The sequence below is a fragment of the Bidens hawaiensis genome, unplaced genomic scaffold (assembly GCF_021521415.1).
Source record: "Bidens hawaiensis isolate Kalapana, Puna unplaced genomic scaffold, B.hawaiensis_p1.1 tig00001960_1, whole genome shotgun sequence".
In the NCBI taxonomy this organism is placed as follows: Eukaryota; Viridiplantae; Streptophyta; class Magnoliopsida; order Asterales; family Asteraceae; genus Bidens; species Bidens hawaiensis.
In genome coordinates, this window is record NW_027491108.1 from 504,750 (window position 1) to 516,637 (window position 11,888).

The 11,888-nt window shown below is 31.9% G+C and overlaps 1 protein-coding gene and 1 long non-coding RNA gene across 2 annotated transcripts; both read right to left on the reverse strand.

The window, feature by feature from the left end:
• Window positions 1–1,632: 1,632 nt before the first annotated feature.
• Window positions 1,633–8,113, reverse strand: LOC143600153 (uncharacterized). Its single transcript, XM_077077921.1, has 12 exons — window positions 8,000–8,113; window positions 7,841–7,898; window positions 7,634–7,698; window positions 6,801–6,807; window positions 6,616–6,676; window positions 6,299–6,358; window positions 5,992–6,077; window positions 5,527–5,694; window positions 3,968–4,225; window positions 3,022–3,234; window positions 2,182–2,453; window positions 1,633–1,992 (listed from the first exon to the last, which is right to left on the reverse strand). The coding sequence occupies exons 1-12, from the start codon at window positions 8,086–8,088 to the stop codon at window positions 1,857–1,859; spliced, it is 1,473 nt and encodes a 490-aa protein (XP_076934036.1). The 5' UTR covers window positions 8,089–8,113; the 3' UTR covers window positions 1,633–1,856.
• Window positions 8,114–8,942: 829 nt separating this feature from the next.
• Window positions 8,943–10,143, reverse strand: LOC143600162 (uncharacterized). Its single transcript, XR_013147425.1, has 3 exons — window positions 10,034–10,143; window positions 9,222–9,324; window positions 8,943–9,131 (listed from the first exon to the last, which is right to left on the reverse strand). It is a non-coding gene; the product is annotated as an uncharacterized LOC143600162 (long non-coding RNA).
• Window positions 10,144–11,888: the final 1,745 nt, after the last annotated feature.

Below are 11,888 nucleotides of genomic sequence, written 5' to 3' on the forward strand. Positions count from 1 at the left end.
TTTTCTTGATATTATGTTATATTACTCAACATTGTGTTATATCTTGTTCGGCGTTGTGTTATATTTTGCGATCTGTTGTGTCTTTTTTAGTTATAATTGTGTATTTTGTTTATTTTCGTCATTGTGTCTTTGATCTCGCCATTGTGTCTTTTTTTTAAAGGGGAATGACGGGGGAAACATTTTAGTTTTTTTAATTTTTTTCGTTTTTTATTTATATTTTGAGTTATGATTTTTTTATTAATTTTTTTGAATTTATTTTTAAGGAGTTTTTTGTGTGGTTACAAATTCTTCTCACACTTCTCATTTTGTCTCCGTTTGTATTCTAACCTTACCCTATAATTATTGTTGTTGAAAATACATATTAGATAGTTTTGAAACTCGAAATTCTTTAGAAGATGTGATTTCTAGGTAAAGAAAGTTTGGTATACAAGTAACCATCCAAAAATCTAGTAGTCACGTAGCCAAGAGATCTTCTATCAGCAAAAAGATCACACAAATATCAACTAGATCCGTGTTTGCCTTGGTAGTGAATTGTCGATCTTTCGTGGGTTAAGGTATCTATCGGTAATCAACTAGTGACAGACTCAAAAAATATTTCGCGGTGGTGAAAATTTATAGGTATCGTTTGTCTATCGCTATATAATAACTTTTTCTGGTCCGGGTTGGATTAGATCAACTTGGGTCATATTAATAATGATATTAAAACTAGCTTTTATATAATCAACAAAGTACGTCAAATGTCACTACACGTAAGGAAAAAATAAAATGCAATATATATAAACTCATCTCCTTGTACAAACAATATTTAAAATCTAAAGTTCATAACTTGTATAATCACAGCTAGATTTATTTTATTAAGGTTTAAACATTTAAAATAATGTGCTAAGGCATAAGCTAATGGTTGTTGGACAGGTAAGGTGTACACCAATATGGGTCCAAGTCACAATAGTTATAGCATTTGAATATTGGTAATTATATAAGTTATACTGATAATTAATATTTATATTTAAAGTTCACAAATTTCTAAATATATAGACTTGATTTGATATCACATACTATATAACATCATATGGCTCGTGTGATGTAACATACACACTTCTGTTGACTTATATGGCTCGTGTGATGTAACATACACACTTCTGTTGACTTTTGGGGGTTGTGATTGTATAATCTGGGATGTATAATTGTATAGAAGAAACTTAGCCGGGGTAAAAAGAAACATGTATTCTGATTGTTATAAATGATTTTATAAAAGCCATGGAAATATAATAGAACATATATGTAACTCAATAGAATAAACTTTGGCTTTAGGTATGTGTAAACAAGCCGAAAAGCTCTCTCTCAAGAGGCTCGTAGAAATCTCAAAACAAGCCGGGCCGGGCTTGAATAAGCTCGTGTCATCTAGGCTTAAGCCTTATTTGAAGATCATTTAATAATATATATCATATGCATATCTATAACAAAAAACTAAAATAACATAAATGATCTTAAATATAAATAATACTATCAACATATATAAAAATATAATTTTGCATATTAATGAAAGTAGTCGAAATTTGGAAAGCAAACTACGAGATTGAGCTTCTAAGTTCTAACATTTCTCAGAAGCCAAGCTCGAGTCAGTCAGACTCGAGCCCGGCTTAACTCATACAGCACATCAGCCACAGCTTTACTTAATATGGGTTCCTCTACAATCATACAGACAATTTGTACTTCTAAAGTTACATACATCACCGTTTCTTCATCAAATCTTTCAACTCATGTTCTGGCAATTTATATATCATGATCCCATATCACAATCACAGCTCTTTCCGAATTTTTTTTAAGTCAAGCTTTCCTTAAAATGCTGTCATGACCTATTCTGATCTATCCCGAACTTTTGAAGCGTTGGAGTACAACGGTAACAGCGAGTGGGGCCCGTGTTTCCTCCTTCGACAGCACCGCCAGTATACCACCAATATTAATGAAATGAATCCAATTTGTATTGCCCATCTGTATTAATCAGCATATAATGTGTCAAAAGATTGAAATTGAACTCCTGTGTACTATCTATATTTTGTAGGAACTTTCATAAATTCAGAGACTTTTAAGCCAAAAAAAAAAGTCATGTTGACTCTAAAATGTCAAACCCCATAACTTTTAGACTAGTTAAATAAAATAAGTTTAAATTTAGTAATTTACCTGTCTAAATCGAGAACTGGGCTGTAAACGAGTGTTTCCCATGTGGCTACAATACCATGCCAGACGGGATTGTAATAAAGAGACTCGGGGGACCAAAACATACGCGTATAAGTCTCCAAAAAGATAAAGAGAATCCACGCCCCGATCTCAATTAAAATGAACTTTATGATGAAACGGCCCACAATCACCATTACGAGTGAAAAGGCCACCAACCAATTAAATAATCTGTGATTATATTCCTTTATAAACGAAGACTTTGACTTTCCCATCATCTGCACATTCAATAAATAAATAAAAATTATACGTGGCAGTTTTAATACCTTTACTTATGAACGGGTCGATATGCCTGTAAACAAATGGAACATTCAATGAACCATTCGGCGGGAAATTCGTTTATTTAATAAACGGCCGAACATGAAAAGAAAGTTTATGTTCATCTAGTTAAAGGAACGAACATGAACATGTCTTGTTCGTTCATTTATGTTCATTAATGTTCGTTTATGTTCACTTGTTTGCATTCATTTATGTTCGTTACTTTATGTTTGTTTAACTTCGTTCGTTAATATGCAAATTAAACTTTTTTAAGCCCATTACAACTGAGTCTAGTTTTAATAACTTTTTAGCCCGACACATTGTTGTTCACGTTAACTTTTAATTGGTTTTAGCTCAGTTATGTTCGTTCATGTATGTTCAGTTATTTAAATTCTACTAAAAAATGACATGTTTCAACCGAAACCCGTTTTTCACTTTACCTTGAACAGATATCTTTAGTCTTTACAAACAAAACGGCGATAGTTTATAGATACCGATAACATTAAAGATAAAAGAAAATATACAAACCTTGACCATTCGTTGCTCGTATATGGTTTTAGAAGGCCCGACACACTCATTTTGAAAACTTTGGTTGCATTGAAGGAAGCCCGCGTTGAATTTAGCCATGGAGGGTAGTCTAAGTACTTGAAGTTGGTCCATTTTGTCCTCACACGTTGTATATAGTGCCTCACACAATTTTGAAGACTGGTATTGGTTTGCCATCACAAAATTCTTAAACATCTGCCAAAAAAATAAAACTTTTTAGAACTTAACAATCTTTATTTGAAGCAAGAGTTAGGGGTGTGCATGAAACCAAAATAACCAAAACCCAAAACCGACGGGCAGTTTTTGCTTTTCAAAAACTGAACTGCCAATTTGGTTTCAGGTGTTGCATGTACCGAAAACCATAAAAACAAAATCGAACCATAAAACCCGAAAAAAAAGTGAATTTTGTTGGATTATGATATTTATTTTAGAATGTTAAAGTAATTTATTAAAAAAATTAATAAACTGAATGTGAAATAATCGAATAATCACTAATTAACAAAAATATTTAAGCCAAAATTATTATTTTTGGACTTTTTTTTGACCCAAAAATTTCACGCCCGGATGGCTAACCTGAAAAACTGAAACTAAACGGTTTTCAAAAACCGAATTTGGTTCGATTTGAGCCCAAAACCGACTCATGCACACCCCTAGCAAGAGTAATATTGGCTATCTGAACCCATCTACTTCTACTCAAATAATGTTTTATTTCTAATGGGTCAAAAAGGTAGAAATGGTAATTCATAATACATGATGACAAAAAGTATTATGACCATCCGAACCTAACCCGTTTCAACTTGCACCAACAAACTGCCCGTTTTGAGTTAATGTGATTTAAAAAAAATATATTGAGATAATAAGATCCAAATCACATTTGACACATTAATTATTTATAAAGACCGTGTGCACAAAATGCTCAATTTTTTACCTTTTCAATATCTTCATCAAGTGCTTCCACAGATTTCTTGGCATGGTGGCGGCCAAAATGTTGTTCATCAAATGATTTCAAAGATTCGGCTCTTGAAGATTCATGGATGGATTGTAAAAATTTCTCGGAAATCGGTAAGATCACTTTTGACATGCTATCCTCGTATAACTTCAAGCACCCCTCCAATATTTTCTTGTTAAATACCTCCACAAGAGACCCTGTTGATGGAATCTCCCCCCTGTTTAAAGCTTCTAAAATCTGAAAAAAAAAACCCAATATATTTCCCAAGTTATTTACAAAATTATCATAAATTAAGTGGATGCTGTAAAAGAGACTGGAATAATAATATATACGATAATTGTAATTACAAATTTACAATGAAAGGGGAACCCTCAATATAAGGCATTTAAACAAACTGAATGTTAAGTGAACTGTTAAGTGAACCGTTTGGCACGAAGTTCGGCAGGAACCGTTAAGTGAGCCGCTCAGTGGGAAGTTCGTTTCGTTTAGTGAACTGTTCTATGAACATGAACAATTTTTTTTGTTCATCTAGTTAAACGAACGGACATGACCACATGTCTTGTTCATTTGTGAGCATTCATATATTCACGCTCCTTTGTGTACGTCCGTTTGTGTTCATTAGTAGGTTTGTCCATTCGCATATTTATTAAATTTTTTAGGCTCATTGCAATTTAGTCTAATTGTGTAAATATTTTAGTCCCGATGTTCACGTTTACTTTTAAATTTCTAATTGGTGTCCGTTTCATGTTCGTCCATTTACGTCCGTGGCCTGTTCATTTATGCAAATAACAAATGAGCATAAACGAAGGCGAACACACTCATTTTAACAAACAAACACAAACAAGAAAAACTTGTGCGTTTAATTGTTTGTGTTCGATCATTTGTTCAGTTAGAGTTAAACGAACGAACACTAGCATGCTCCATTCGTGTCCATTCGGTTTGTTTACAAGCCTGGCTCAATATATAGTAAACTAGAAACACTAAAAAACCTATAATGGACCCGTGGGCTAAAAGACAACTAAAACCTAATGAAGCATAATGACCGGTAATATTTATTTAACGAATATCCAGATATCCACATTCAATGATGCCTTAAAAGTCAAAACATATTTGTTTTGGTAAAATAAAATATGGGTCAATTTGAACCTATCTCATGCGGCAATTGGTCAACTTAGGTTACTTTTTAGGAAACCTTCACTTCACTGTTAAACCTATGTAAATTCTTAATAATTTTTTTTTTAAATTAAGTTAGCCAAATGAAACATGTATGAATCTTGGTTACTAATAAGTGATAATTTTATTCCAGTTAATTTGAAGGAGGAGGTAACATTGAACAAAAATTATTCACTAAATAATAATCAAGTTTGTTAAGTGTTAAACTTAAGTCGGATTGAAAAAATAATAATCACTAAATAAATAGTAACCAAGATTCATATACTTGCAACACCTAATGAAAGCTGAGTGACGTTATAGAAACTCCGTTTGAGCAATTACCCGACCCGACAAAATTGGCGCACATGGGGTTATGAAAAACGCACCTTTTCAAGAAAAGATACAAACTCGTTTCCGTTAAGTGATTTTCCTTGAACAATCTTGGGACGAATAACAGATTTAACAACTTCTTTCAACTGCTCTCTCTTTTCAACGTAACTCGGGTCAAGATCCCCGTCTTTTAAGTCACAAAGTTTTGTCCTTTGCAGATGTGGCTGCTCGAAAAATGCAGAATAAAATTACTAAAGGTCGAAAAGAACCTACTTTCTTGATTAACAAAAATGCACAAAAAATTGTTCCGGGCCAAAGGGGTAACATAAGAAAATATTGGCTTACAAGAAAATGTTAAAACAGGTCAAAAGTTGCCCAGAGTGTCACTTTGATGCATAGACCACCGAATATTATTTCGTTCAAAACATCGCATAATTATTAAAATGATATGCTTTTTAAAATAACATCTGACATGCAAATTATTTATAGAATATAATAAAAATTGACAAAAAGGACCATACTTGCGGTAAACTAAAAGCTGTACTATTGTCACCCATGATAGCTAGGGAGTCTCGAATCTGGTTGACCTGGTCAATATTTTTGTCACCTGGAAAAAAATATGCATTTAGCAAATTATTTGTTATATAAATAAATTTCATCTCAAATAAGCGCAACCCTTTCTTCCGGTGATTTTATTTTTTGATTATTTAAGAGTCACAATGAGCAATATCAAACACAAATCCATACACCACCTTCTTACTATTTTTATCCTATATTAATAATCAAAAAAGGCATTTATATTGATATATGAAAAGGAAGAAAGCTAACCATCAGAATTAGGGACGTGCCGTAGAGCTTCATCTACCATTTCTTTTACAGACTTCCCCTCTGTAACGAGCCAAAATGAATGTTAAACGATAAGGTATAATGGCATGATGGACTGTATATTAATCTATAAAATAATTTTTTTTAATAAAAAACTAGTTAAAAGGCTTTATGCACTTCAGTACATTTTGGTTGACTTTCAATCCGTTTGACCCGCTTCCTTTTTAATTTAATCTTTTACCTTAGCCTATTATATATACGGGTCAATATTGTCACCTCAAGGTTACATAACAGAAATAAAAATAATAATAAAAACTTACGTAAAAAGTCACGTTGTATAAGCCACAAGAGTTTTGCTGGTTCAAACGCCACATCTTGACCCTACAATTGTATTCAGGTCTAACGGGTCAAACACAAAGAACAACTTTATCTCACCACAAGCCTACCGTTTTCTAGGGAAAGAAATAATACAGAGTTGAAGATATCCAAGTTGGCCAAACTTTACCTTGACTCTGTTCATTGACAAAAAAGAAACAAAAAACCAAAAAGAAAATCAGTTACGCACTAAAGGCAGATTTAAACTATGGGTGTTTATGAAACTGAACTAACTAACCTGCTAACTGAAATAACCGACATAACCGAACCAAAATAACCCAACCCAAACCGATAGTTTAATTTTATGTTTTCTACAAAAACTGACTTTCTGGATCCCAAAAAAAATCGAAAACTGAACTGTATATTAGCAATAATAATATCCCTCCAAAGAAATAATTTGAATTATTTCAAATCCACAATCTGTAACTTGTGATCCTATTCAAAAATTGGATCATAAGTTACAGATTGTGGATTTGAAATAATTTGAATTATTTCTTTGGACGGATATTATTATTGCTAATACTGTAAAAAACAAACATACTTTTATAACTGCGCCGAGCCTGTAAAAACCGGAAAACCGACTTTTTAATTGAATGTATGAATTATAATTTTTATTTTTAAATGCTGAGTAATTTATTAAAACAAAAAAAAACAAAATAGTAAATGGTGTAGCTCAAAAAACTAGGCCCAAATGTGTCATAATCAATTAATCATTAATTAACAAAAAAAAAATAGAATCAAAGTCTCAGGCTCAAATTCATGATTTTTGGACTTTTTGTTTGCCCTAAAATTTCAAGCCCAGATTACAAAATCAAAACCGAACCTATTGTGAAAACGGAGAACCAAAAATGGAAACCAAATCATTTTCAAAAACCAAGAAACCGAATATTCGGTCGATTTGAGCCCAAACCGATCCATGCACACCCTAATTATAAACGATATTATGATCAAACGAAAATTAACCTTCCATAAAACTCTTCAGCAAGCTCAACAGCAAATGACAACCGGGATATATCCGCTTCACGTATCTAAAAAGATTAAATTAATAGTAATATTAACAGTAATGCAAGAATAAAAACTTGGGGTTTTTCATTTAAAAATATAGGCCTAAGACGAAGTATTTGAAGTTATTAAACACTAACAAATAAATAAAACAGAAAGGAAACGAACCGTCTCAGGCAAATTGTATATAAGGACGGAACTCAAAACCGTTGCAAGAGCAAATATCCTACGAAAACACAATCCAAAATAATATTATTAGTATTATATATATTATATTAAAAGAAAAGAATGAAAAGACAATCACAAGATTTGTATAATTTATAACACCTGTCATCATAGATGTTTGATTTCCCTATACTTTCAAATCCCTCTGTGTCGAGATAAAAGACCGACGTTTTAACTCCGTTTATGTCCATTTCAACCGGAGTTCCCCATACCCATATTCCTACAAATAGTTTATATTAGGTATCTTAAAAAAGTTTAATTGAAATTTCCAAAAACAAATTTCTCATGGAAGCAGTAATCAATTTTAAAATAAAGACATATAGGGTTGTTTAAAAAACTTGTGGCTGGCTCGAAATTCGCTCATTTGTAAACGAGCCAGGCCGAACCAGCTCAGTTTGTAAACGAGACAAGCTGAGCAAGCTCAGTTTATTAACGAGTCGAGCAAGAGCCATGGTAAGTCTGGCTTGTTGACTCACTCGTTAGGCTCGTTGACTCGTTTATAATACATCTCTCTCTATATATATATATATATTATAAAATTTGTAGTTAAAAATATAATAAATCCCAAATTTTAATACATATATATATATATATATATATTATAAAATTTGTAGTTAAAAATATTTTTTCTTACATCAATATGTGTAAAAACATAAAACAAAATTTTTCAAAAATATAAACGAGCCGAATCGTTAGGCTCCTTTAGCTGGGTCGTTTAAAACAAAGCCCAAATTTTAGTATATAAATTATAACCAAAAGTATAAAATACACTTGTTAGGCTCCTTTCCTAGATATCACTACGCGTACAAATATAAAATACAAATTATTAAAAAAATAAACTAGTTGGCTCAACGAGCCACAATCCAGCTAAAGCTTTTTGCGAGACAAGCTCGAACTCAACATTTCAACTCATTAAAATAAATGAACCAAGCCCGAGTCCAACCCAGATCGACTCGTTTATAGCCTAAATCGTATAGTATAACAAAAAAGACCTAATAACTTAAAAGAATATACGAGTGAATACCTTTAGTTTTTGTGTCACGCATGTGACCAACACCAAACCCTGCAAAGTATCAAACTTCAGAGCATATAATTTCGTAAAGCAAAATCAAATTACGTGCTGTAAAATACTATAATCATTAAAATTAGTAAAAATTAGCATGCCTTCATAACAAGAAAGTGAGAGAAGCTGATTAAGCAAAAAAGACTTTCCAGATCGATATGGACCAATTACCTATTAAAAGTTAAGGCACCCATATAAGTTTAAAAGTAAAAATGTACCAAAAATAAAAGAAATTTATAAAATATAAAATATGAAGCTTACAGCCACGGCTGCTATAGGATTGGTTATTCTACGAATAGCCTCGAGTCCTTCATGAGAAAGACGAAGTTTTGTATGACCCGGATCGGGTTCAATGATAGGAAACCTGTAAGAATATAATAATATTCAATGCAAATATTATGTCACGAACCCCAACATGAAATGATGAAAGTAAATGAGTTTTCTAGTCTATGTTCATTTATTTTTGTTCATTAAGATTATAAACGGACAGTTAATGAACGAGCATAACTGAGCATATATGAATTGGAATTCCATTAAAAGTAATGTGAAGAAAAATGTGTTGGGCCTTATATATTATTAAAATTAAACTAAGTTGTATCGGGCCAAACATTTTTAATGAGTGTACTAACGAGCATAAATGAATGTAAACCAACGTTTATGAACATTCACAAACAAGACATGTGTTCATGTATGTTCATTTAACTTAATGAACATAAAAAGTTTGTTTGTGTGCGTTGCGAACAGTTCACTAAACTTTCGGTTCGTTTATAGGTCTATAAAAGAATATAGAAAACCTAGTGCTATAAGTCTACAATCATGTAACTATCTAAAGGTCCTTTATCATCAATGTCAAAAGCTGCATTTTGACTTTACGAGTCAAACCTATCACTTTTAGATGCAAAATAGATATCAAGCATCAGCTAATTAGACACAGAGCATTCCTGTTAACAATTATATCAATAAAAAAAATCCAAATTCACAGGAATTGAAGCTTAAATTAACCCAATGAAGATCTAGAGTCAAAGTCAACCCAACATGCATTGACTCGAATTGGAAAATTGGAGAGCACTTACGCTTGATTGAAGTCATCAATGGCAGAGACCCATGATAAGTGCAGAATAATAATTAAAATATTAATAATGATCCAACTGAAATTGTTCGACATTGATATGTAGCTGAATTAAGCAGTAGTCATGTTGTCATAAAAACAGATGAATTTGATTACACAACGTGTAGTTTACGCAATGAGGAGAGAATGGTAATAAGACAAAGGATCTTGAAACCCTAATTTAGGGGTTTTCGTGTAATTGAGGTGAAGTAAGATCTGGGTTTTGGGAATTGATGATGGGTTTGCAAGGAAAGGTGTAAAAGATTGATTTTTTAAGCTCCAATTTCAGAATCAGAATATTATTATTACTATTTGTTGCGTCTGAAACTGGTGTAATGTTTGAAGAAGGTGATGTTGATATCCGGTTTCAGTTTCAAATCGTTTTGTTGTTGGGTTACTCCAATTTTAACACCATCATCGTAAAATTAAAATCTGGTCGTGATCAAGATATATCATGGTACTAGTCTATGCGGTTGAAAAATTCATATTAATAAATACGATCTATAAAATTTTAAAAGATGAAAAATTATTTAAAATTTTATTATACAATTTTCTATATACTCTTTTATATGCAACATTTGATTTATTTGAAAGATTACCATCATTATTTAGAACAACAACTTTGATGTCATTTCGTCTTGTAATTATTGATAATACGGCATGCACTTGATCATATGTAAAAACCGGTTTTGTAAGTTAAGGAAAGGTGGTTTTCATATGCGAATGTGGAAATCTTTTACGTTCAAAATATATAACACTAGCTATTCTCATTCACAAACCACCCCAACTCAAACTTTATTATAAAATTAATTTCTCTCTTTTCCACATACCCAACTCAACCAAACCCAAACCTTTCACACTCATTAGCAACCCAAACTTCAGTATTTTTATTAAATAAATATAATTTGTAATTGTTTTTTATTAAAAGTGTTTCTAAATATAAAAAATAATTTCTTTATTTAAAAATAACAAATACGAAGTTGACAAGTGTCGGATAATGAATTACATAATAAGATAATGTTAGATTTTTAGGTAATAAGTTTTATCCGAAAAATCTTATGAACAAATACGGAGTTGACAAGTGTCGGAAATGTATATCACTAATGATTAATATTTAGTTTATTATAAAAATATATTTTTTTGCAATCTTATGTTTTTAATAAAATTTATACCTGTGTGTTAAAAAAAAAACTAAACAATACTGTGTTTTTAGATTTTAAAAAAAAACTTATTTATTAAAAGTTATTAAGGAAAAACATTTTTAGTGTTAAAATTAATTGACCCAATTACAAATTTTGTCCTTTAAAATAAGACGAATTACGGTTCGTGTCCTTTTTTTAGTTTCCTTGCAGGCGGTGTACTTTAAACTTTTTTTTCCTACAAGTTTTGTCCTTTACGCTAACTGGGTTAGAAAAAGTCAGTTAAATCCCATCACGAGAGGCACATGTGAGGGTAGTTTTGTCCTTTCATATATCTCTGCAACTAAACCCCCTTTATCAGTCTTCCCCCTCCCTTTCAATCGATTCAATTCCCGGCGATTAAAAACCCTCGTATCCGACTCGACTCAACAACCCGACAGTTAATACCTTAAATTGCACATCATTCTCAAAACTTAAAAACGTAAGATGGATGATCCTCCTCCTCCTCGATTCTACATTCGTGAAGCTGATTGAACAACCAAATGCTTGACAGATGATGAGTCTGGAGATGAAGAAAATCCTTTGGATGGTGTATTGGAGTTGAGTGAGGTAGATTCTCATTTCTTTATTCTCAGTTTTTGTTTCGTATGCAGTGTTGACTTTTGGCCACAAACTAACTGT